Below are 27,400 nucleotides of genomic sequence, written 5' to 3' on the forward strand. Positions count from 1 at the left end.
GAGGATTAAAAGCAGCTGCCTGACTCTAGTGTCAGCGACAGTCTCCTTCAATTTAAATATTTGCAATAGCCATAATTAAACACTTAGTAACTGGCATCAAGTTAAAGTAGAAATACATTACAAAGTCTTACTGCTCTGCAGATTTTAATTCAGATTTATATCCTCCTTGGCTTTGTGCCTAGAATAACTCTTGTGATTTAAACGCTGTTTTACACAGTATAGAAATTGTTCTCCTTCCACTGTTTAAAGACTGAAGCGATTCACATCTGTGAGTAGACGGATGGTCTGTCTGGGTCACTGAATCTAGACTCTGGCTCCTGAAGGCTATCACATCACCTAAACTTTCTAAACAGTTTTTCCCTCATCCTCTAAAAACGGTGTTGAAACTGGTGATCCAAAAGTTTCACACAGTTACTGTCATGTTAGAAGACATGTTAGGAGTTTGGGCTGACCATGCCTTCTGAAAAGATGCATATGTAAACAAATGTTGCTTGGTTTTTGCCCTTATTTTTACTCTCTTGGAAGATGATCATAGAAAACCATGACATAGTATACAACGATAACAGACATACAGATCTCAACATTCTTATGCAGATATTTGCCATTCTGCTGTAGGAACTTCGATGGTAAGGTTTGGGTTTCTTGAAGCTTTTGATTCTAACAAAAGAAAAAAGTATCATTATAGTGTAAAAACAAAATTCTCTGACAAAAAAATTAACACATTTTTATTCTATTGTGCCTGTATGACCCAGATGTTTCTAACCACAGTGTAAAGGTGAAATAAAGATTAAAATTCAACCTTGTAGGAAATAGGTACACTGGGAGATTTCCAGCAGGCCTGAATTTGTTCCAAATGTATTTTATTTTACTTCAGAGCGCAATATGCAGACTGTGGCTCCACTTCTTGCTGCCTCATAGGCAGCCATTTTCTGAGCTGTTTCTCTGGCCATAAAGCCATGTTGAAGGATCTTGAACTGTCTTTCCCGACTCTCTTCCAGTTCTTTCCAATGGTTCCATTGCAAAGAATCCTGCAGAAAAAGACACACAGATGATCAGACTGCAGATAATACAGTGGTTCTCTTAGAGGATACACTGAACTTCTAGTTGATAATCTGGCTGGCTGGCAACACAGTTTATTTGCTAACGTGATTGGGAAAGTTGTCAACATCAAACTGGGCATGATAAATAGAAAGGTAATTCGAGTGGGTTGCCCAGTTTCAGAGGAATTAAACATGGCTGCAACTCCTCAAAATGTTAAGTCAAGATAAAACTACATCTGGATGGTTTGTTCCAGTGGTGCTACGTTATGTTCTTTCTTTGCCAAGAGTTTATTCTTGAAGCCATAAATGAACAGTTGCACAAATGCTATCAGATTCTAGTGGTTTACTCATTCAAAAGCTGGGTTCACAAGGGAGCATTCCCCCAAAAGCTCAGAACAAACAGAAAAATGCTACTTTTTCATCTGATTCTTTGCATAAAATGATAGAAATTTTTTTCATTAATGGTAGTTTTTCTTATGGTTAGTTTTCTAAATTGCAATATAAATTCCATTTTATCAAGAATGTAATAGTGATTTATAAATACATGTTACCTTGACTTATATAAGCACAAACCCATTGGGCCCAAAGGGCCACCACAAATGTAACTGCAGCCACAATCTGGAACTTTAAGACAAGGGGTTAGTGTCACTTTTTTTCTACTTATTGAGGAACCTAAAAGGTAGCAGTACTAACTGAATGCCAGACAACTGTTGCATGATAACTAAGGGAGGAATTTTTTTCTATAGTCACCCTAATACCATTTTCAGCAATATGCAGTTCAACTACAGTAAAGTTGCTGCTGAACATATCTGACCAGAATTGAGCCACTTTCCTGTAGTAACATTTGGATAGGGTCACGCAGAGCTGAACAGCACTGATGGAAAATACACCAAACCAGCTGAATAATTTAAAGTAACCTTATATTTTTTTCTATTGTTTCTTTCTTTCTTTTTTTTTTTTAACAGATGTCTTCTTAACATTTGGGCAGAACATAAAACCACTGTGACATCTTAAGAAACTTACTGTTTAAAGCTAAACTCAAGAAAAAGATAAAATCTAACTTCAAAACAACTTTCAAACCTTGGCTTTTTTGCTCATTCATGTGACACCAGAGCACTCATACAGACCCACATCAGGTAGTCAAGAGTTCCAGGTGTGAATTTATTATTTCTCTTTGTTTATTTTAAAAATGTCTCATGTTTGTAATTATTTGGCTGCTTTCCTTTGAAGTCTGCATTTATTACTTCTACTTTACTCTGGACTCCATTCAGCAAAGTGTTTACGCATGTGTTCAAAACTTCAGTTTAGAAAGGCATCCCAATTTAGATGCTTTCTTCAAATAGGTCTTCAATGTTTTCTTTGCTACAAGGGGTAGACCTAGTTGTCTGTATAAGGACCTATATGTTTTGCTTGCCTGAAAGGGGATTCTGAAGGCAGCAAACATTGATACTCTGAAAGATTGCACTATTTTGGTTTTTAAACTATACACACTTGAAAAAGAAAGTTTTCCTCTTCATTGAATTCAGCTTCATCTAACTTTCTCACAAAACAGGTAAAGTATTATCATTATTTTAATGGATAGGGAGATTTAGTTCTAATTTTACATTGGGCTAGTACAGCTTTTAAAAAGTGATCCCATCATGACTGTTCACTGCAGTGTTCCATATTCTGTGGTACATGTACTATTACTGGTACATGAACCATTTCTAAATGTTAGGTATGCATGAGGCAATGGAGAAGCGGCAAGAGCAGCAGTTCTTCACTGCTTGTCTTTAGACACTTGCCAAGGAAACACAACCAGTGTGAACCGGCATAAAGCCTACAGGCGTATTGGTGCTTCCATGCGATGTGGGACCAGGCTGAGGAAAGGCAAGCTAAAAACCATGGGAATGAAAAAGTGTAACATGCCTTGGGTGAGAGAGGGGGTGAGCATCCCAGTGTGGTGTAATGGCATGTGTGCGATAGGAAGCTGAGAAAGACCAGAGTTAAGAGACAGGGTAAGATGCTGTTTTGATGGGCTGAGAGCGTGTGGTAATGAGCAGGAAGCTAGGCATCGTACGGATGAGCCCTGCTCTGTGGCAGCAGATTGTGTGACAAGAAGGTGAGGTCAAGGCCATGGTTTGCAGAAACCGTTGCCTATGCAGGAAGCAGGGTGTTGTTATTGCCAGTCATGTATGTCACCATCTGCCTCTGCCCCCCTTGCCAGTGCTGGCAGTTGAACAAAGGTCTGTGAACAGCAGGTCTATTGCAGAGCTTTTCTCCTTATGTAACTTCCAGACCTTCCTTGATGTGATGCTGGTTTTCTGGGGGGTAATCTTTAAGAGTCCTGCTTGCTTTTTACGCTCCATTGTTTTTTCTACAATCTTTTTCTGCAGGCTTAAAATGCGTTCATCCTTCATAGGCCTTTCACCAGACTGGGACTTTCTTTTCTTTTCTTCTTGCCTGCAAAATCAAGAAGAAGCAATGAGAAGGCAAAATAATGTCAACCCACAGAATAAATCCTTCTGAGCATATATTACCTTGAAAATAATGAATTTGCTTTTGCTTCTGGGAACCAGCTAGACTCAAAACAGGTTTAAATCATATCGTTTGAATGTGGTATTCACAACTTGCTTGTTGTTGTTTACAGAACAGCATTACTAAACAGTATAGAATAATTTCTTCCCACAGGATGCCATGATGACAATATCGGAAGTATTTCAAGCCTGACGTGACATTCTTTAGAAAAAGCATGTGCAAAACTTGTGATAATACTGCAGCTTTTTGCTTGTGAGAACTATGGAGTTTTCCTTATATCATCATTAGCATTCATCTTGATGCTGTATTCCTTGGCAAATGAAAAATATTCTTGTCTGTGTAATCTCAATGCCCAGATTCAGAATCTATGGGATGGTGATGTATTAATTAAGGTTAGTTGGTCTAGGTGAGCATAAATTGATAGCACCATGTGCAGCATAAAAATAAGGCATAAGAGAGAGGTTATTGGATAGTCTTCCTTTTTTTTCCTTATATTGTAGCTACTTTTCTGTCCTCTGGAGTTCACATTTTATCTGTTTTTGCTTACTTTCACCCAACTGGCACAATTTACTCACAACTTCTTCAGGAAGGTTACACCACATTACATAGTGATTCACTTAACATCCAACTTCTTCTTTTATTCAACATTGCCCTTGAATTTGGCTCAGTGTGATTAAGCTGTAGTATTAATATTATGTCTTGAGCAGCTGTGATTCTCTGGCCAAATTCAAAGCTGAAGCGTCAGATCTACCAAAGAATATACATAACTGTATAATGCATAACCAGGTTAGATCTGATGCCTTCTTTTACCTGGCAAAGATAGTTTTATGAAAGGTCCTTTTGTATTGCTGTGGTACAACATTACAATTGCTTTTATTGGAAACCAGATTAAGACTCCAAATGACCAAGAGCAGAGTGCACTGGGGCATTGTTCAGCCAATACTGTAACTATTATTTTGTCAGTGGCAGGACTAATTTCACAGACAGGTTGCCCTTTGGAAATGTTTTATGACAGAACTCTTCCCTTATCTCTTGGGTCTTATACCACAGTGTTTGCGGTATAAGGCACACTCTTCTCAAAGAGCTGGAGGAAGGGGAAGAAGGAAGAAGTTCCTTCTGATGCTAAAACCACCAATTTGCCTTAAAAAGTGTCTGTATCAAGACTCCAGGGATCCAAACACTTCTTTCATTTGGGAGAGATGGCTTTTGTCTGCCTTGCTAGCTTCATCTTTGCTAACAGGAAACTCTCCATATCAGCAGGTATTCTTCAGAGCAGCCATTCCTAGAGTTCCCAAAATCCTCAGGAACTGGATGAAAGGGAGATTTGACCTATGTTAACATTCTGAAATGTGACTCTGCACTCTAAATAAGGGGCAAAGTTTAGCTTGGCTTCTCATTTCCAGTTTCTTTCTTAAGACACTTCCCGAACCTTTCTGCTGTTTGTGTCATCCTGTCTGGTTAGGATAACACTTCCTTATACTCCTTAATACTGTGATATACTCTGCTACACTGAGATTAATTTTTAACACTATTCTGTAAATGTAAAAATTATGTACTATCACTGAATCTAACTGAGAGCATGGATTATTTCTATTTGCCTTGTAACAAGGCATTGCATTCCAAGGGATATAGGAGAATATAACAATAAGGTTTTATGTAAATACTTGATGATTAAATATTGTCAGTCGGAATAAGCAACAAAACCTTTCCTTACATGCAAATCCCAATTCTTGTAAATACAACTACAGGAAATACAGCAAGAGGTTTAACATCATGAAGCAGCAGCAGCTGCTTCTGAATTAACATTGAAAGTAGTTGCCTCTCCTCAGAGTAATATTCAGTCCTCTTCTACATGAAGTCGTGTTCCAGTCATCTACACTATTCCAAAAAGCTGCCAGTCCCATAGATTTTCAGATGTCATACCACATCATAACAGAAACTCAAAGAGGGTAAGGAATGAAAAAAGAAATTTTAAAATTCTGTTTTTCTGTGATGATCAGTTGAGAACTTTCAGGACTCAAGACAGAAAAAGTTCATATGATCTCTGTCACCCCATATCATATATTTCCTAAGGAAGTAAAGTAACAGCCAGGCAGAATGGGGTAGTATATAGTTAGAAAAATCCTTTCCAGATTCAATAGAAAATTATGTGATGATTTATGAAAAAAAAAATATGCAGAAACCATTTTGCTTTTACTTTTACATTTATTTACCAGCTACTGGTATTGAATAAGCACCCTGAATGAAAACCAATCTTTTACTAGTTCGTAAAATGTAATGTCAAATCTTTGGTCCAAAGGAGAATTTGTTAATTTTCTTTTCTTTTGTTCTCAGACAAGAGTCTTCTGTCCCTTTGTGATTCTGCCATAATTAAAAAAATATTTCCCTACCAAAGACTTTGAAAAAATTTGTAACATTTTTTAAGTCTGTATGTATTTGAAATGGTTTAACAAACTCTAGTTTTTACTTAGTGACCTTGTCAGAAAGTACCTTTTAGTGTTAAGGAATGAGATGAGATTCCTGAATGTGCTTGTGGAAGTTTGTAGTACTGTGGGGTATATGTATAAACTACTCAGAGGAGGAAAAATAAGGGATTAATGACAGATTCAACAGAATATGGATATAAAAGCAAACAGTGAAAATTTCTTTATCTGCCACTGATTTTCTTCCCTGTTCACTTGCCATGTAAGCTATGTGTACAGTCAACAGCAGAAAGATTTTGGCTCACTATGATGAAGTACAAAACAATTCTATCAGTTATGGGTAAAATGCAAGTGTCTTTCTATTTAAAATAATATTCCAGGCATCTTAAACTGCAGTTGACACCCCATATTTGTTGTCTCAATTATCTCCTTAGTAAATATAATGAATTTTTAAAATATATATGTTGGGTTTTTTTACTTCACATTTTACAAACTTGTCATGGAGTTTGGCAGTCCAGCGTCTTCTTACTTACATATCCCTTGTAATTATTTAACTATCTGCCCTGCAATTTAAGCATCTGGCCAAATGGACTGTAGGTCCAGTAGGTCATCCGGCCTGTAACTGAAGAAGCAGCAATTCAGCTTTAAAGGTTTTCCTGCAGGAAATTAAAACACTTGGAACAGTTGGATTAGGTCTTCTCAGCTGTGTTTAAAAAATGGGGAATTGGAAGATTTGCACAGAGCATTCCTCTTGAAAACTACATTTTGCTCTTCATTTACATTTTCAAACTCCAGCTGTACATCAAAAGTATAAGGAGATAGATGTATGACAGCTCTTAACTGACTCAATACTTGTAGGACATAGAGAAAAGTGGCTACTTGACCATTCTATGCACCAAAATATCAATTTAAGCAGCTAGGACTGTATTTATAAGCTCACCTTACAAAATGGAGTCTTGTGCAATAAACACAGATATATTTTTAAAAGCAGAAGTAGGATTGCCTTATAGTGCAATAAACTTTTTTTTTTTTTTTTATTTCCTCATACTCTCAGTCTCAGTGACTAGGACTGTCTGTATTTCACAGTACCTTGCCTTTTTTCTGTCCTGCACTATGTAATTCTTAATTATTGTAGTGAAGAAAATCAATGTATCTTAACTGTTAACAGTTCACTGTTAAGGGAGTCATTGTTTTGACATGTAAGAACACTGCACTATTAGATTGATTACTATTTTGTACTAATGTGAGGGATTTTAGCACTCAAAATCTGACTCCCTTCCAAAACAATTAACTTACTAAGCACCTAATTTTAGGTGGGAAAGTGATTTGTTATTCATAACAGTGTTTTCTTCATTTAAAATAAAGATTACGAAGCTGTATAATCAAAGTTCATTCACAGAATCACAGAATGGCTAAGGTTGAAAGGAACCTCTGGAGGTCATCTGGTCCAACCCCCCTGCTCAAACAGAGCCACCTAGAGCCGATTGCCCAGGACCGTATCCAGATGGTTTTTGAGTATCTCCAGGGATGGAGACTCCACAGCCTTTCTGGGCAACCTGTGCCAGTGCTCGGTCACCATCACAGTAAAAAAGTATTTCCTGATGTTCAGAGGCAACCTCCCGTGTTTTCTCTTGTACCTCTTGTCCTCTCATTGGTCACCACAGAGATGAGCCTGGTTCTGTCTTCTTTACAGCCTCCCTTCACATACTTATATTTCTGATCCATCATTGCTGATGTATTTCCTCCTACTGTTTCAGTGCTAGTGAAGAACTCATTACCAGCAGTAGGGACTGAGAAACTAAATCTTACTTCCTTATTGCAAACACATACAGAACTCTTAAGTATTTATGAAATTTATGAAATTAATGAAATCACAAATATTATGAAGTACCAAACCAAAGTCCCTTATATTGCTAATTATTCACCTTTTTTTCATTATTCTGTGCTATGTCTTTGGAGACCTGAAGCAACAGCCACACATAGGGATAGCATGGCACGTAGTCCCCTGTTGTATTTTTCCACCTCCATGTGCTGTCCGCCCCTTCCCTCAGTTGTGTGCTACGTCACAGGGTTGTGCTGCCAGGGTGTCTCACAGGTTTTGGAGGATAGGGCTCCATTCTCACCTCCTCATCCAGGAGGCCTTTGACCCCTTAAGTCAGACATGGAGACTCCAGGGAACACCTGCTTTAGGGAGCTTGTTCTACTTGGAAAGGACTGTCACAGTCATTCATCCATAACCCTCCCTTCTGCTTGTTCTTCTCTTCCTCCTCATAACCAGCCTTCCCCCTTGTCCTCCTGCCATGGCTGCCCTCTTGCTATTTCCACCCCTCCCCAGTTCAGGCCAAGAGAGAGGTGTTACACTGGTGTGTGGTCAGTGCCCCTCGTCAAGGAGGGGTTTGAGCACTGGCAGTGGCAGGGAGAGAAAGGAGCGCTCTGCCACCTTGGCAAACACACCATCGTTTGTAATCCAGTGCTGAGCCCCCAGCATGCTACACAATTACCATTGCATGAGATGGGGATGTGGTAAACTTTTGTGGTGGTGGGAGTCTGTGCATCTTCTTCAATATGCAAGTGTCAGTTCAGAGTGTCACCCTGGAACTGCAGCTGCTACCTCCATCCAGACTTTGCCCTGACTTGGAGAGGGGAGGAGGCTTGGGCAGCAGGCATTGTCACGTCACTTGAAAATGAGCGAGAAAACAAACGAGGCAGGAACATGAGCAGAAACAGAAATAAGGCTGGCTTCCATGTACCTTATGGTACTATGTCATCTCTGTGAGACAAACAATAGGATAGTGTGGTGTTCACTAGACAGGCTTGCAGAGGAGCCAGGAATTGAGTGTGTGAAGTTTTGTGAGAACTTGCCTCTGGACAGCTTTAAATTACATGAATGTTGAGAGCGTGCAGTCCCAAGACCACACTAAATCCAACTCAAAGTAAAACCCCCGCAAACCACAGATAATGTGGATGGAGGGAGCCTCAGCACCAACTGGTTTGATCTGTTGCTTGGTTCTTACTGCATTAAAATTACTTGCAGTAATAGATGTAGCCTCACTGGAATGAAAGGGAATTGTACCTGAGGTATACAGGCACATAACTTTAGTACATTAGCGTGTATTCAAACACTCATAAATCTCTTGGTGCTCATGTTTGAAAGCCAACAGCTCAAATGTTTGTCCACTTCATACGCCAGTGCTGATTTTCAAACTGTGTGAAATTCTAGCAATTAAAGGTACATCCTGCATATATACTGAATTGATTCTTAAGTGTTCTGCAAGCACTCACAAAGCCACTGCAGTGATGGATGTCACGGCATGCAGTCTATTAAAGGCTGATGTCTCTGTAATTTTTCATGTTCCGTTTCCTATTTTGTTTAATATAGCTCATTATATGCTTGCTCAATGTGCTTATTTTGTGTTGATGTATGTCTGTTTGTAAATGATATTGAAAGGAACCTGCTTGGTAGGGACCCAATTAAACGCCAGCTGACACTAACTAAAGCACATTTGTTCAGCAAAGCTTAGCCTCTATACTTTAGCTGATTAGCAGCAGCCTTCAACATAATGCAATTTAAGATATGTAATTTGATATTGGTGCATAAGGCTATCTTATGAGGACTATTGGTAAGATTTGCTATTCTATCCCTATAATTATAATTCTGTAAACATATTATAATTCTGTATACATAAAAATTTGCCTTTTGCATCTCCTGTGCAGCATATCAATAATACAACCCAAGCAATTAATCACTCACACTGGCTTGATAGATATTTCAGGATTCAAGATCTGTAAATCAGGTTTAACACACAAAGCCTATAGTTTGCAGTAGCAAAGTGTCTAGCATTTGTAAATAGGCCAGCATGCTGTATTCCTGTATTAACAGAAATAATACCATAGATTTGGATTCTAGATGAAAATGCATGCAATATACTCAACATTTCTGGTATACTTTGATGATGCCCTTTTATAGTAGGTGCTTCCAAGTTACATACATAGATTGCCTGGGAGCCATGAAAAGAATGTCTTATCACATCTATAATGAAACTATATTTTCTTTATTTGGAGAGCAAACAGGGTTCCATTAAAATTACTGTATTGCTTATCATGAGTCTGACTAGAAGCTTGCAAATTAAGTGTTTCATTTAATTTGGACTCTACTGTCTTTGGCATGCTGGTCTGTTCTAAAAAACATTTCAAATGTCAGGACAAAAAGTGAATCAAAGTTATCTTCTCATTCAAGCGTAGCTTATTTCAGGATCAGAACAGTTTTAGAACTGAATTAAGCCAAAGAGTCTATTTTCAAGGAACCCATCAGTATACGAAATTCACAGACTGCACATCTAGCATAACAAATGATTCTTTAAGCAGTTACTAGTGAAACAGGTTTTATGTAGTACACAAATTCTTAATGCCTAGTTTGCATCTCTAGTGGAAAGTGGTGGCTTGAGTTGCTCCCACAGGCTTTCACAACACTGACCGTTTAGTGATGAGAATATCTTTCCAGTTACAATGCCATTTCAGGTTCTTTAGTCTTAAAATCTTTTCTCAATATATGCCATAGAAGAGAGGGTCACCGATCTATGCAGTCAATCCACTGCAGCTGCAGTTACTGATTCATTAAATTAATTAAACTATCTTCTTAAGTACTAAACATAGTAAAACCTCAGTCTGTGAAGATTAACTATCAGCAACAAAAGCAAATTAGAGCTGGGACTAGTGAAAACTGCTGCCCTCTGTAACTGAGATTTAGAGCTGGATGATAAATCAGTAACATGAATTGAACTCTAAGAAGCCACCTTTGGTATCTCAGCAATAAACATGAATCTAAGACATGTCTAAAGACCTGTTTTTAGCCTGATAGAATATGTCTTCAGAATGTCAGCCTGAACATCTATTTGTAAAATAAATATGGCAAGACAAGGACTAAACTCTCAAACCCACAACAGGGAAGAGGTGAAAGACAACTTGCAAGAAAACAATGGCAAATAGTCAAGATGCAGTCAAAATGGTGTAAGATCAAGAGGTATGCCATATTTTACACTTTTACACAGGCTTTCTTCCTGCTCAGTTTCATTTGTAAATAGCTTTAACTTAGATTTTAAACTGTGGAAAGAACCTGCCTTCTGCATATGTGAAGCATCTATGATCGTTATGGATCCTTTATGACAATGAATAATAAATATGATAATTAATAATAAATATGAATAATGAATACAGAATTTGATCAGAGAGCCTTTAAGCAAAGAATTTTCTCTTTAATCTACTGCTATAGTATATTTAATTTATAACTTACTATTGTTATCAGAAAATCTCCTTCCTAAAATATTAACCTCTAGAATAAGGCCTGCCTTTTCACATAACAAATGTTCAAGGAAGTAAACTATAGCCCTAATGTATTGGTTTAGATGAAAATGAGAAATCACTTTAAGTGGCAAGCTAGAATGATTCTAATAACATCAAATTAGTTCTGATTAGCTGAAAAGGAACAGAAGAAAGGCAGAACTTCTTTCTCAGTATATAATAATGGCTCTGAATCCTAGGGCAATACTGTCAACACTAGCCTATGGAGTGTCTTCAACCATAAATGATGAAAAAGATTTGTTAAATCTGATGCAAATTATTTTCAAGAATAAAAGAAATCCTGGCCCCAGCATAATCATCGACAAAAGTCATACTGATTTATAAAAGGGCAGTATTTTGCTCTCAGCTTGTTTTTCTCCTCAAGGGGCTAGCAAAATATTAACAAAGTTGCAATGTCTTAAATGTCACATGCTGTTTTATACTGACTTTAAAGCAGCTGCTCGTCCAAGTTCTGCTCTGAACAGGGAAATCTGGTCCAGTTTGTCTAGAAGAAGTTGTTCCTTAGCTTGTTTTTCATGAATTATCTGGTCTCTCTTCTCTTCCTCTGCTGCCTTCTGTGCCTCTCTGAGTAGAGCGAGGCGTTCACGTAGTTCCACTATTGACATTTCACAAATTAAACCATGGCCACCAGTCTAGAGAACATGAAATACAGGTTTACATAACACTGTAAATACCAAGAGGACAGAAAATGAGTAAAACCAGAATGTTGTGATTGTGTTCCAAATCATGGTGAATATAATTTGACTTCAAGAAATACAGGGATACCCTAGCCTGTTATTTACAAGCTGTTTTTAAGGTGTAGAGCTTATCTTTTGTATGTGTAAAAACACAAGGCTCATAAAACAATTCATGAAAAAGCATTGAGATATACAGTAGATGAATCATAAATACATTTGCTGTCAAAAAAATTCTTGTTGACCTATCTTCCAGTTTTAATTAGACTTTTGAAGTTTTAAAATGTGTAAAACTGCATTTTTTTTTGTTTGTAACACCAGAACAGACTTTACACTAAAAAATACACATTTTTTGTATTTATCTATTTCCAAGGTATGGATTTGATCTATGATGGTATCTACTATTTTTATCTGAAAAGACTAGGGCTAAACAATGCTTTGTATGTAGGAAATTCAGATCTTAATGCCCAAAGTTCAAATATTAAACCCTGAATGTTTAATGAAGGCTTTTTAATATCCACTTTGCAATGGGAGTGATAATGAGCCTGATTCTGAGATGTAATGAGAGACTTCTGCACCTTAGTTTGCATACGAAGACAGATAATTTCTATACAGATTTGTCAACACTTGAAGTTTTTGGCCCTTGGTCTTACATATACTCTCACTTTCTCTGTGTCTACACATATTTATATCTGCATATATTGAAAACTTGCATAAACCCCCACAAATACCAAGCTTCTGTGTAGCCTTCTTTGCAAAATTTAATCCATTTCAGCCCAACTAATATTCTTTTGTCTATTTTAACAGTTTTGGTACTCATCTTTGGTGCCTATCTTGTACCATGGCATGTTATAACAGAATATATGGGTGCAGGAAGCCAAGATGCTAACCTGACTCTTACTATACAGTTATATTACATTAAGAGTGAAACACTGGTTAGGATTAATCACAAAGACCTTGGTCTACTTAGTTGCATAGAACTAGTGACAGAAAATTAATGACAAAGTTTGGAAAGGATGAAGGGTGTGTGTGGAATCCACAACAACAACTACTCCTCCAAATTGTATTTCTCAGACTGAAATTAAGTGGTAAAGATAAACATATGGAAGTAAAACTCATTATAATCCTTTTAATGGAGAGAAATTATTCAGTTAAAAAGCCTTCATTTTTTCAAGCAATCCTTTTTAACAGGAAAAAAAGCCCTTGTATTGAATACTGTGCAGGTTGTTGACAGAACAGTAGTCACCTTTCTGCTTTTCAGCTTTTCACAAAACAGAACATGAAGGGGGGAAAAAAACAAGGAAAAGAGAAGGATGCTCTGTCATAGATAGATGCTTAGATTGTCAGTTTGGCTGCATGAATTGACCAAGTCAATTCCAGTCCCTCTTCTCTGGTCTGGAATGCCATCTAAGCAATCTAGCATGGTACTCATGCTCCAGTGATCATTCTCTGGCTGTTCAGAGCAGTGTGTCCATGAAACAGGGAAGCCATGAGAGATGAAGAAAACCATAGGGCGGGGCGGGGGGGGGGGGGGGCAGGGGCAATAAAACCACAAAGGACAGTACGACAAATAACCAGGCTTGTCTCTCTGCTGCCACACCATTGGTGCTTAAGAGGGATTATTACTAGTTAGTCTGAAAAATCCAATGATACAAGCTTGTCAGTGAAGGAGAACGTGTCTTGGGTTGCCATCCCTGGGGAATCCTCCAAGATTTCCAAGAGTCTCTCCTGCAGTTTTGGTCCCTATAGCTTCTCTTTCTAAAGCTCCAGAAGTTGAGCCAGTAAGAAGAGATCATCACCGTTTTTTCACCTAAAGTCTGTCTCTTCAGTTTTGGCTCAGTGGTTTCTGCTTCCATGCTCCTCATGTGTACCAAACATGACCTAAACAATGGTCACCATAGCATCAGTAGAAGTAGCATCAGCAGACGTAGCATCAGCAATCAGATCAATATTAAGCAGTCTTTGTTTTTGCATCTCTGAAAAATGTGTACTACCATGGTTACTGAAACAGTAAATGATCATTTATCTCCTTCTCAGATTTCAATTTAGAGTGAATTTGCAAATAGCAAGTGCTATAATACCTTGCCTCTAATTTAAACTAATCAATGGCCATCAAGATGTATTCACAGGAAGTGAAAGGAAAATGTTTTGCAACAGGGCATATATACCAGCAGTAGTGTATGAGCATGGCAAGCAGACACCAAAAAGGTCTAGGAAAGAGAATTTCCTAGAAGCATAGAATGGTAGAGGCTGAGTATTTTGAGTGTCTGCATTTCAAAAATACTCAGTGAAGACGGTGAAGTGGTTCCTAAAATATGAAAAGTGCTGTACTCATGCAGTAGATAATGCTGGTGTTCAAGCACCTTAAGTGCCGTCAAGGAAAGAACTGGTACTTTAAAATTATGAGAATTTTATGGACACATACTTAATTTCACTAAGCCTGAAAAAGCCTTTTGCCTAAAGGAAGAAACAGGGCAAGCTATCACCCAAAGTGTGCTAATTCACTCAGAGTGCTATTGTTACACTGAGTATAAGGGAACTGTGAAGTTGAGATATAGAATCATAGAATGGTTTGGGTTGGAAGGAACCTTTAAAGGTCATCTAGTTCCTGCCATGGGCAGGGACACCTTCCACTACACCAGGTCGCTCAAAGCCCCATTCAACCTGACCTTGAACACTTCCAGGGAGGGGGCATCCACAACCTCTCTGGGCAACCTGCTCCAGTGGCTCGTCACCCTCGTAAAAAATGTCTTCCTCATGTCCAATCTAAATCTACCCTCTTTCAGTTTCAAAGCATTGCCCCTTGTCCTGTCACTACAGGCCTGGTATAAAAGGTCTCTCTCTGTCTTTCTTATGATCCCTCTTTATATATTGAAAGGCCACAATAACATCTCCCCAGAGCCTTCTCTTCTCCAGGCTGAACAACCCCAACTCTCTCAGCCTTTCCTCATAGGAGAGGTGCTCCAGCCCTCTGATCATTTTTGTGGCCCTCCTGTGGACCTGCTCCAACAGGTCCATGACTTTCTTGTGCTGGGGGCCCCAGAGCTGAATGCAGTACTGCAGGTGGTGTCTCACAAGAGCAACATAAAGGTGGAGTATCACCTCCCTCGATCTGCTGGTCATGCTTCTTTTTATGCAGCCCAAGATATGATTGGCTTTCAGGGCTGCAAGTGCGCATTGCCAACTCATACCAAATTTTTTATCTACCAATGTCCCCAAGTCCTTCTCCGCAGGCCTACTCTCAAATCAATTCATCCCCCATTCTGTATTGATACTGGGGATTGCCCCAACCCAGGTGCAGGACCTTGCACTTGGCCTTGCTGAACATTATGAGGTTCATGTGGGCACACTCATCAAGCCTGTCAAGGTCCCTTTCCTCAAGTGTATCAACTGCACCACCCAACTTGGTGTCATCCGCAAACTTGTTGCGGGTGCGCTTAACGCCACTATCTGTGTCTTTAGGGAAGATATTATATAGTATTGGTCCCAGTACGGACCCTTCAGGGACACCACTCATTACTGGTTTCCACTTGGACAATGAGCCATTGACTGTAAACTCCGGATGCAGCCATCCAGCCAATTCCTTATCCATCTAACAGTCCATTCATATCATTCAGGTCCATTCTTTTATACTTGCAGTATGACCTGTATGACCACTCCATTTTCAGCAACCTTACGCTTTAGTAACCTTACACACAGGACAAACTTGAATTTTCAATGAATTTTTCATATATGACTTGAAACCTGCTGGTTTTTTCTGTTTTTTTTTTCTTTCTTCTTTTTTGAGATGAGCTAGATGGGAAAATGTATTTAAATCCATATTCTGTACTTAGAAACAAACAGTATTTCAATGGAAGCTCTATGTGAGGAGGTGACAGCCACTGTAAGTGGCAATGAAATGAACTAGGGGCAAAAATAAGAAAGTACTGACATTCCAGTCACCTTCATTTTCCTGAATGAGAGCCTGCACCACTTTACAGTTGTTGTGATTGCAAAAGTAATGACACTTCCACGTCCAACTACTTCATACTGTTGTGTCTTTGCAGCCTACATCTTGTGACTGAATCATCTGGGTAACAAATGTGCAGTGAGACCATGCTAAGGGCTCTGTTTAGGGGTGACACAATGTGCAACTCTATCTGCAGCAGTAAAAGACCTATAGATTGGAGTACCTTTTGGCATTTCCATGCAGGCAGTTTACAGTATCTGTGGTGTACAATAATTCTTTGTACTCTTCACTTTTTCCCCTGCTTTTTCCATTGTGGTTCAGTAATATTTCTCCACAAATGGGTGGAGTGAGTTGGGGTTTGAAAAAAGAGAATTGCCTTCTTTGGCTGGAAAAGAAGTGGAGAAGTGATGGCAGCAGCATAAAGGCAAACAAAGAGAGTGAAGGAGGGTGGGACATCTGGGGAGCTGATTTTATTCTTGTTCACTTATTTCACACTTTAACATTAAATGTGTTCTAAAATCTGATAAACAAGATGGGGGATTTATCTGGTGGCTGCAAAGATAGTAGGTAGCTTTGGAATCAAAGAATGGCTCAGTTCTATTCAGAGGAGCAGGAGATAAAACCAAAGCATCATATTGGCTGTTCCAACAGCCCCATGGAAGGAAGACCTGTTCCTTCTGTATCCTTGCTGCAGACTAGCCATGGATGTTTTTTAATTTGTGATCTTCTTTTGAATACTCATGAAATAAAGGAAAGAAAAAACCAAAAGGATTCTATTTAAAATTGCTAGTGTCATTTTATATTATTCTGTGTTACTCTTCTTTCAGTTTGGATAAGAAAAATGGAAGAGTATTTTCAGGTAATCTGCTTCTGATTTAGTGGTAAGACAACAGATTTCTGGATGCTGCCTAAGTCTGGAAATTCTGCAAAAGAGGGCATTGCGAAGCCTAATTTCAGGCATATCAGTTGTTGTGCATCAACAGTAAGTCCAAGAAGTTTGGGATACATTTACTGTAGACTTAACCACACATCCACACAAGTCATTTGCACAGTACTTGCATAACAGCTCACCAGGTTTTGGGTTCTCTTGACAATCTTTTTCATATACCTGAATGTTGACAATTTTGAAAGCAAAGAAAATTAATTTTGTTAATTACCATGGCAATCACCACTGCTATATGAACAACTGTACTTCAGTCCAAACTTTGTGTTCATTCAGTCCTTACCCAGGACTGACGAATCTGTGAATTTGTGAAGATGGATAGAACATGTTGTAATCACTTGCCAGTTTCTTTTTGAAAGATGTCAGGAAAACCAGATCCTATTGGCAAAATTCAAAGGAAGTTCAAGGGGACTAAGATTTCACTTACCATCAGAATATTCTTCCTGCTAAAATTTTCATTTAATAAACTTTGTGAAAGTTCCAGTTCAGATCTCAGCTTTGTGTCATGTGTCACTTTGTACTTAATGCTGTGCATCCAGACTGCGATACCTCTGCATGCAGTACACAATTCCTCTGAATGTGTGAAACATATACAGTATATATTTATGTAAAAACAGTAGTTTTTCCTTTTGAGCTTACCTCTGTTAAATCCACAAACTTGTGTCTGATGTTTGGTAAAGACTCAATAGCTCGTATTTGTTGAATTAGTTCATATCTTTTCCTAAGCTTCTCCTCCTCTTCTTCTAAAGCTTGCCGAAGAAGTTCTCGATTTTCTTCACAAACTTCCTGAACTGAAAGATAAGAACTAATCTCTGTTAGCTGGTTGCATATTTTAACAAGCAGTCCATCTGGAGGAAAATTCATATGCATTTGTGAATAATGATAATAATACTGATCTAAAGGTACTTGAGGGAACAGTCTGGCATTGGTGGGAGGAATGATTAGAGAAACAAGTGAGTACTTCCCACCTCCACTTTCTATCATTCTATTCTGCTCCTAAACATACTGTATACATACACAGACACTTTGAATTACCGCTTTGTAATTTCTGTTCTTAGTGCATATTGTTTCATTATTTAATAAAAGGTTATTATACAATAGCAAATATTCATAGTTTTTCAAGCTATATATGTCCTAGAAATCACTGAATTGCAAAGGCTGGTAGGCTTTGCTAGCCCATTTCAGAGTGGATAACACCCTCTGCCCACCTCAACCCTTATTGATACAAGTATGGAGATACACAAGCAGAGAAAAGTCTGCTCACCAAAATATGCACAGCTAGACGCAGCCTGTTCATACAGTAGGTGTTAACATGGTGTTGCATTGGAATATGTACAGCCATGCCAGTCAGAACAGCCTTCTGTCTGGCCTTCATTAGCTAATGCATTAACTGAAGAATTTTCTTTAAGAATAATGGTGGATTAGTAACATTATTTCCCTTCATCCTAATGACTGGTCTGTCCTGGGAATGGCTTGTCTTTCCTTAGCTACAGTCTTCTTCTCTGGACTGTCTTCTGGAGAAGACAATAATCTTGAGCAGTGATTCTTTCACAGTGGTTGCTAGGCAAATCCTCTCTTAATGATATGAATCACAAGAATCTGAGCTTCATAACTTGATTTGACAAAAAGCAGAGTCATTCACATATGCTACTTCTAGATGGAAGAGAAACCAGTTGCAGAACATTGGTGCTGTATTTCTCCCTTTTAAAAAAAGAGTAATTCCCATGACCAGTAGCTTAGAATTTCTGATCTACCCATTACCAACTTATTCCTGGAATTCATTTTCATGCATTCATGGGAATGCACAGCCTGGATCTTTCTCTCAACTTCCCTTTCCTTTCTGTAAAAATTGTAATTGGCCCACTAAAAGAAAGAGGAAATAATTTGGTGACACTTGGCATAATCTCTCATTTTTCTTGCAATATATAAATACCTATCTGCTGTTTGTATTTCCGGAGCTTTATTTTTGCTTGCTTTGCATTCTTGTGTCCTTCCACAACCTGCTCCACCATCTCTCTCATTTCTTTCTGTTCCTGTAGACGTTTCTCTGCATACTGGTTCATCAGCTCTGCTTTCTAAATCCCAAAGAAACAGGTGAATAAAACCTCTGATAACTGGTGATCTGAGTGTCTCAAATCATTGAAATAGGGCAAGGACAATTGGATTCAGAGTATTACATCATCCATAAAAGTAGCAAAGGACATTGGCTGGGGATAACAGAGACACCCAGATTTAAGCTCCCTTCTCTATGTTTTATTTACCCACAACAGCCCTCCATAACATTTGCATTACTATTTTCCAGGATTCCCTCCCACATATTTCTAAAAGCAGACAAAAAAAGCCATCTCTGGATCCAGTTGTGAGATAACAAGAAGAGTGCTAATCTAATACACAGCTGGTTGTGTGCCTGCAGGATCTTCTTCGGCCTAAGTCATATCTCTGTGACATACGAAAGTCCACTTTTGGCTATCATGTTCCTTTCTTTGTCAGAGGAAATGAACAGGAAGCAGGAAATTGGATTTTCCCAGACTAGATTCCTTACTGTAGTTTCTGTTTTAGATGGAAGACTAAAAAGAACAACGAGGGTCAGCAGGAGAGCTGTTGGTGAATAGGGAATTGGTGCTTAGTACTTCTGGAGATGTCCGTATGGATGAAGTGCCCTGCTGGCATCTGTTGGCAAGTGAAGGGAGCTGCCTGGAATTGGTCAGGTTAGTGCAAGTCTGATTTGCACATCCCTGAATCTATACATTTTGTGACATTTCTGTTAACAAATAAAACACATATGCTCTGAAATTGAGGTGAATATAATAATTACAATAATTTTGGAATGAGTGTGAGTGATCACGCTATGCTCACTTGTACATATAGTAGGGTTCACTTTTAAATTCTTGCTACAGCCTGTCTAAACAGACATGAAGATTCAATGCCAAAAATGATTGAAAGATTTTATAGGACAAAAAAGGAACTCTTAAAGCAAGTTTCCCTTATGCAGGGTGGCCTTTATGAAAATCTTGTACATTTGTGGTCCTATCTTAAGTTGCTGAGACACTGCAGAGGCATCTGTGAGAGATGCCCAAGAGAAAAGTACTGGCTGGCCTACAGGGCATAGCAGCAAACTGGGCTAATAGAAAAGAAAAGCCTGTGACAGTGACTGTGAAAAATTTAAAATCTATAGTATTAGTTATTTCTTGATCACTTGTTTACTTTATAGGAAAAGCACTGGAAAAAATGTAATGTGAGCTTGGGAAAAAACCAAAAAGATCTAGCAAAGTTTTTGGGAAACTGCGATTTGCCAGGTCGGAAACTGTGTGAAAATACTTCTTGGCATAAATGTTCAGTTTTCCATATATATATAGATCCAAAGAGGGTTCTCTGCCTGAATTTCCCCTAAGAGAGATCTAGGCATGTCAGGTAATATGAAGGAAATTGAATTATATCAGTTTAAGAAAAAAAATTCTTTCATATTTGTGGCTCTCATTTTAACAAGATAATGAAATTAGTCATATATTGGTGATTTCATTGCAAATGGTGCTTAGTATCTCAGTATTTGTTCAAAAAGGATATGCACAATGATGTGAATATAGGGGAGAATGCTTTAACCTTCTGTTTTATTCAGTTTACTTCATAAGTGTTATCAATCAAATCAAACACTTGTAAAAAGTACTTTAATGTATAAACATTGCTGTATCTGGAAGTTATAGCACTATTTTTCCATTGTTTGCAGAGTCCAGTGAGTAAAAACACTGTATAGAACTTTTACACCTTCTTATAGTAGGTATCATCTGTGGTATGTTTTGCACTGATTGAATGTAAGCAAAATTTGAGCAACACTGTATGTATTACCTCTTCTCTCATTAGATCAGCTTTCTTCTTATTTTCTTGAATTACATTCTGATGGGCTAGAACTGCCTCTTCATGACTCAGTTTCCCTTGAAGCCTCCTACACTCTATTTCAGCCAGCTGTTCTTCCAGATCTTTTCCACGCATCTGCTTTTGCCATTCCAAGAATTCAGATGGGTCTCCAGCCCCTTGTAGCAAATGTTCAATTCTGCAGGAGAGAAGAAAGAGTATACTATGCTAGGGATCTGGCTCTGCAGCCTTGCCTTGGTTCATAAAATGTTTCTAGTAGTCTGTTGTGATATAAGGTGTTTGATCTCTGCAGAGAAAAAAGGTGGTCATCACAAAGTTGTTTGACAGATATATTTTACTTCCAATCTAAGAGGTGTTCCTACTATGTGGAAAGCCTCGGAAAGCCAAGCTAGAAGAAAGTGCATGAGGGCATGGACTTGAAAGTTTTCAGTAAAACAAAGCCCCAAGAGAGGGCAAACTTTAGCTACATATGGATTCTCATAAGGAGCAGGGAGAATCAGGCTGAAGGTATGTACATTTTCCCAAAGGATTACTTTGCTTAGAGGTAGGAAGAACAAACAACTTTTCTCTTTGGCAATCTTGGCCACTTTAACGCAGAGAACTAAAAACTTTTCTGCTCAATTCTATTTCTGTTTTGTATTTTGTCAATTAAATAATATTGCTGTAATGAGGCAAAGAAGTATTCAGCTGTTAAGCAAAGCCACATTCTTATTTTTTGTGCTCACTGAGAGAGAAAAGCATAGCAAAGCCCTGGGGCAGGCCTATCAAAGTCCTGCAGCAGAGGAGTGAATGAGCCAAGAACTAGGGCAGAGACACACAAATGCAGTGAATTGAGTCTCCCCAATGCATACATATATGTATCTGTGGTGTGTTAAATGCAGCTGAAGATTAAAACTCATTAATATAAAATAGTGTTAAGTTACAGGGAAAATCTATTCCTTTGCTGAGTAGAACAAAATTTTGCCAGAGTGAACCGTATCATAAGTAATACAAAAAACCCTCAATATACATACATAGCTGATAACAGAACCTGAGTGATGCATAATATCTTACTGCTAAAATCTTGATCCATATACGAAAATTTCCGAGGTCCAAAGACCAAATACAACCTTAGGCAGTCATTCCGGGACTTAAAATGCTAACACTATTTAGTGCTTTGCCTGCTAAGTCAGGTGGATTAGAAATAATACTAAATCAAGATGACATGATATAGGCTTTATCTTTGTTAAAATTATTAGTGAAAATGTTCTGTAATTCTAGTTATAGAATACAAGCTGCAGTGACCATTCCGGAGTCACCCTCTCCCTAGTTAATGTCTGATGAAAACCTATGCTGCTGAATTCCTTATGAAAACCATTGAAGAAAATGGGGATATATGAAATTATTTGGCTTAATATATATGCATCTTTTATAATGGACACAGAATTAGATGTGTATTTTGTTCATTATTTTTTCTGGAGAATCGGAATAAATATAGCAAGTGATCCTTATTGGACTTTGCAAGTGGATGCTAGCCAGAGTGCTAAATCAGAACACAGTCACACTGTATAGCATCTACTGTAAACCAATGACTTTAATGGAGACTTTTCATTTCAGTCTGCTTTTCTCTTTGTCAGCCATGTTTATAGAATAGCTTCCTAATGCCTTACAACAGATCCATCATTTTAGTTTACCTGTAATTTACTTAATTATTTTTAATGCGGTTAATTATTCTATATCCAGGGATGTGAAAAGTAATCTGAGAAAGAAGCGTGATTATACCTCTTGAGCTCCTGTTCCATTTTCCGCTGATAGAGGGCACCCTCTCTTAAAATAGCTGCAGCATTTAATTTAATAGGTATATTGTCAATCTGTCAGGAAAGGGAATGTATATACTATAGTTAGTAATGTAAACCATAAAACAGAATATAAAAACATTTCAATGGGTTAAATAAATCGACCTAAGACAGCATAAATTTTGCTTAAAGCATTCATCTAGCACTAATCTGACATTCACAATGAAATTGCATGCTGTTCATAAACCACTCAAGCTGCTTAAGAAATCAGCAAAGTCCCCCAAGTGGATTATAAATTTGTAATCACTCTTGGACCATGTCAAATCCCACAGAATGTGTTCACTTTCTTTCATTTTTTTTAGTGCTCATATAGATAGTGTGCAGGGATTCCATCTGCTTTGGACAAAGAAAATAAAACTGGTTCTCTGAAAGACAGTAAGGTAGCTAAAACCATTAAAGTCAAACATAAGCACCACCTTTCATAGAAAGGTCTTAGAATTGTTTTACAAATAATCACCATTATAACTTCAAAATATTTCTTAGACAACTAGCATCACCAATTGCCATATCCATTTTCTAGACAGTAGAAGTGAAGTACAGTTCTCAGTGACTTTCAGGCCTCATGGTGTGACTTGGAGTAGATCCTGTGGCTGCTTTGCAGTTCTTCACAGTTTTGACTTAGGACTAACTCCCAGACAACCTCTAAATACTGAGGGAGGAAAGGAACAACCTCTCTGCCAGCTAAAAAAGTTCCCTGCACAAGTAGGCTATTCAGAAAAAATGTATCACCTTTGCAGACACATGTAAGAGACCTGATCTGAACCAAGGCAAAACAGTGCTGGTGGGATAAGAACTGGGATCATTCCTGCAGAAAACAAAGCTTAGTCATGACACATTTGATGTAAATCCAGACAAGTTCTGTGTTCAGAATCCAAAAGTATTTAAATTCCAAATTAACAGCTTAATGAGTGGCCAAGAAACAGATGCACAGAATCACTCAAGCTATATACTGCAAATATTGTATGCACAAACAGGTACTGCAGTCTCCTGAAATACATAAGCTAACTGGAAAAAGGTTGTTTTATAATTGATATTAATTAGGTAGGTTGAGGATAACAAACACATGCTATCACCTAGAAATTCACTAAGTAGAATTACTCTGTTTTCGACACAGATGGCACATTTTAATGGACAAAAATTAATTACCTGTCTGCTTCTTGACAAAATGATGATAATTTGACGAATTTAGGAAAAAAAACCCCAAACTATGTATTTTATTTCTTTTGTTTGACTCACTGTACTTACTCTTCTTAATGCCTAATGATGTTCTTCCTTCTTTTTGGTCTACTTCACAACTCTTCTCACAGTCTTCTGTATTATATGAACATTCCCTCCACAGCCTGTATTTTTTACACTATACTGTGTACAAAACGTCTGCTTAGAGTAGGCATTTTCTCTGACACATGTAGAAATTTCCATATTTTTGGCAATTACCTGTGTATACAGATTTCATATTCTGTATCTACTAAGTGTCGTGGTTTAACCCCAGCTGGCAGCTAACCACCGTGCAGCTACTCGCTCACTCCCCCTCCCCAGCAGTGGGATAGGGGACAGAATCGGGGAAAAAAAAGTGAAACTCATGGGTTGAGATAAAGACAGTTTAATAGAACAGAAAAAGAAGGGAAAATACTACCACTACTACTAATAAGAGAATACACAAAACAAGTAATGCACAATACAGCTGCTTACCACCTGCTGACTGATGCCCAGCCAATCCCTGAGCCGTGGTGCCCCCTGGCCAACTCCCCCCAGTTTATATACTGGGCATGATGTAATATGGTATGGAATACCCCTTTGGCTTGTTTGGGTCAGCTGTGCTGGCTGTATCCCCTCCTAGTTTCTTGTGCACTCCCAGCCTCTGCTGGCAGGGCAGTATGAAAAGCTGAAAAGCCTTTGGCTTAGTACACTAACAACTGCTTAGCAACAACTAAGACATCAGTGTGTTATCAACATTGTTCTCATCCTAAATCCAAAACACAGCACTATACCAGCTACTAAGAAAAGAAAATTAACTTTATTCCAGCCAAAACCAGGACAGTAACTATAATTTTGCTAGAGAACTGAACTAAGAATGATAATGGAGATGCCTTCAATTTCAGTTTCCCAGTTTATTAAACAGAAATATGACTCTATGACAATGAAACAGAAATATAACAGCCCGTATAGTCAAAATAACTAGGAGTCCCAAGATATATGCAGACAGGTATAAGTAAAATAACTGAATAGATTCCTCTATATCATGTAGTATCAAGGAAATTTTGACTTGTACTCATTCTTTTCCTGTTATGAGATATCTTCCCTTTTTTCAAGATGACAAAATGGAAGTAATTGGGAAAATTGCAGAACACTGTAGTTCTTGTGGAAAAAAATTGTATTCACTATTGCCACCTAATGAACACACAGTAGCTCACCAAAACCAATACATATGTAAAGAGCAAGGCCTGATATGAGCAAGAGGCAGACTGACACAGTGATGATGCATTTGTACTGTCTCATTCTTCCAGTGAAAAGGATTAATAGATATTTTGTAACAGCAATGAGAAATAATTGCTGCTGCACATAATGAATGTGTTTGAAATGAAAAAAAATTATTTAATGTAGTGTGGGTATTCTAAAAAGAGGAAAGGAGAATACTAGTTGGCTAAAACATTATATAATTTCATTAATTTGAGGATGGATTATAATCTTATTTATAGATCTTGGATAAACTTTCCTTTTAGGATTTGTCTACTCACAGAGTTGCACAGGCAGGAAGGCAACAGGAGTAGAAAGTATTTTAAAATTCAATAACAATATGGCTATCTCAGCTTGAAAGTTATAGCAGCATCTTGAATATCACCTAACCAACCTCTAAGGCAAATGTGTTTAGACAAGATAAAACTGATTGTGCTCCTAGAGGAGGTAATAGCAGGTGTTAGAAGTGGCCTTGATGGATGCCATAAGGTGCCAGATCCATTTTTTTTTTATGCAGTTAGGCAGATGGTTTGACTCTTATTAGTCCACACTAAGGTTTCAATATTTTACATGATCAGAAAAGGAAGTGGAATATACATAGTCTTGAACTAAGCCCACATAATTACAGGTCATGCTTGTTTGGGTTAACCATGTAAATACTTCCTGTTTTGGTTTTTTTTCCCCTGATTTTGAGTGCAGAAGGAACTCGGATCTTACTACTTTCCTGTAATTTAAATGCTGCTGGATTGTAAGCAAGCAGACTGAGTAGGTGATACTGTTATGAAAGATAACTTCAGTATGTGATAAATGCCAGATATGCTTTAGAAATAGTTGCCAGATGCCCAGTTTCCCTAGCAGGGAAACAGTCTTTCCAAAGTGTATATGAGCTGTACCTAAACATAGTTTTAAAGAGTAGGCAGACCCACTCACAAGATACTTGAGGTCACAATACAAGCACAGCTTCCACATTAAATTATTCTGCATATGAACGTGAAACAAATGAAAGGTGACAGATTGAACTATGTAAGACTGAAGATTATCTGTAGTACAGTTATTACAGAAGTAGCAATGTGAGTTTTCATGTTATACCATTAAGGCTGAACAGCCTGTTTTCCATGTTTACAATTCTCTGAACCTCGGAAATCCTAGCAAAGAAGCAAGCAGTATAGTGGATTTTATGACCTCAGTGTGTCTAAAGAAAACAAGACAAACGTCCAGACTGATTGTATATTGTGTACCAGACCGTCAGCTGGAATGATTGCTCAGCATTCTTCAGGATATCATTTTGAAACAGTGATTTCCCTATGCTGAGTTCTTAAACCAGGGGTTTACAATTCTTTTTTTCCTGTGGACTATTCTCAGTCCTTACCATTTTACATCAAAACTTCTCCCTTTGTAATTGAAAACACCATTAAGGCAATGTGGTTACATTGTGCAACTACACACAACTTACCTGTCAGGGCCCTCAGGGAACACACAGGTCTTAATTGCCCTGATCAGCCTCACCTAGGACCTCCACTCATACTGCTTATTGGTCGGGGAGCCCCACTTAAGCTCAGATATGGGCTTCAGTCCTTTCCCATTATGCTAGAGGTAATTCTGCTCCTGGTTGTCCATCCAGTTCCGTCTCCTGCTGTCATGGACCTGGGTTGCTGCTGGAGCCTTGTCTCCTGACTGGACTCCCTGGGTTGACCCCAGACCTGACTTTTTACCTTGCTTTGCCTAAAGATGAGTTGCTGTCAGGAGAATCTGTCACTACCACCAGCTTTGCCATGTTCAGATACTGTGGCCTGGTTGGTGAGGACACTGACTGTGCTTTCATTACCTTTGGCTCCTTGTTTCTCTTCCCTCCTGGAGTAGCCACATTCTTGCTCCCTGACCATTTCTTTGTGGATTGTTAATGGTGCATAGGCCAAAATTTATGAGCCATAGACCCAATCCATCCCATGCTCCTGGCCACAGAACTTAGTGTAAAAACATGGATTCCAGTAAAGTTTGCATCACCCCAGAATTTGCATGTGTGTTTTTCATTCCAAAGTTTTCAAGTACATCTGACAACAGTACCTTAAAGATTACTCACCTTGCTTTGGATCTTTTGAGCCTGGAATGCTGGTTTACTCTTCATACTGTCATGTGTGTTCTGCAGTTCAAACAAAAAAATACATTATTTCATTTCAGAGACAGATTTTCAAGTACTCAGCAAAAAATACTAGATGTTTACCAAAAATCACTCTTGAATATTCATCTAGAGTAACAAGTATGATCACAGGGGACGTATTTTGGAACTGTTATATCCACAAAAACATGCTATGTATGCCCAACCATACCAAATGACCA

General features: G+C 38.2%; 1 protein-coding gene across 2 annotated transcripts in view; it reads right to left on the reverse strand.

Moving 5' to 3' along the window:
* Positions 1 to 543: 543 nt before the first annotated feature.
* Positions 544 to 27,400, reverse strand: part of CFAP99 (cilia and flagella associated protein 99) — a 61,558-nt gene continuing 34,701 nt past the window's right edge. For both annotated transcript variants that reach the window (XM_049793233.1, XM_049793225.1), the window contains exons 9-16: positions 27,144 to 27,203; positions 22,536 to 22,624; positions 20,748 to 20,952; positions 18,838 to 18,979; positions 17,544 to 17,695; positions 11,765 to 11,970; positions 3,320 to 3,482; positions 544 to 1,028 (exon numbers count right to left, since the gene is read on the reverse strand). In XM_049793233.1, coding sequence (XP_049649190.1) covers positions 861 to 1,028; positions 3,320 to 3,482; positions 11,765 to 11,970; positions 17,544 to 17,695; positions 18,838 to 18,979; positions 20,748 to 20,952; positions 22,536 to 22,624; positions 27,144 to 27,203 — 1,185 coding nt within the window. In that variant the 3' untranslated portion in view covers positions 544 to 860. The remainder of the gene's footprint in view (positions 1,029 to 3,319; positions 3,483 to 11,764; positions 11,971 to 17,543; positions 17,696 to 18,837; positions 18,980 to 20,747; positions 20,953 to 22,535; positions 22,625 to 27,143; positions 27,204 to 27,400) is intronic.

This window comes from Accipiter gentilis, chromosome 3 (genome assembly GCF_929443795.1).
Source record: "Accipiter gentilis chromosome 3, bAccGen1.1, whole genome shotgun sequence".
NCBI classification, from domain to species: Eukaryota; Metazoa; Chordata; class Aves; order Accipitriformes; family Accipitridae; genus Astur; species Astur gentilis.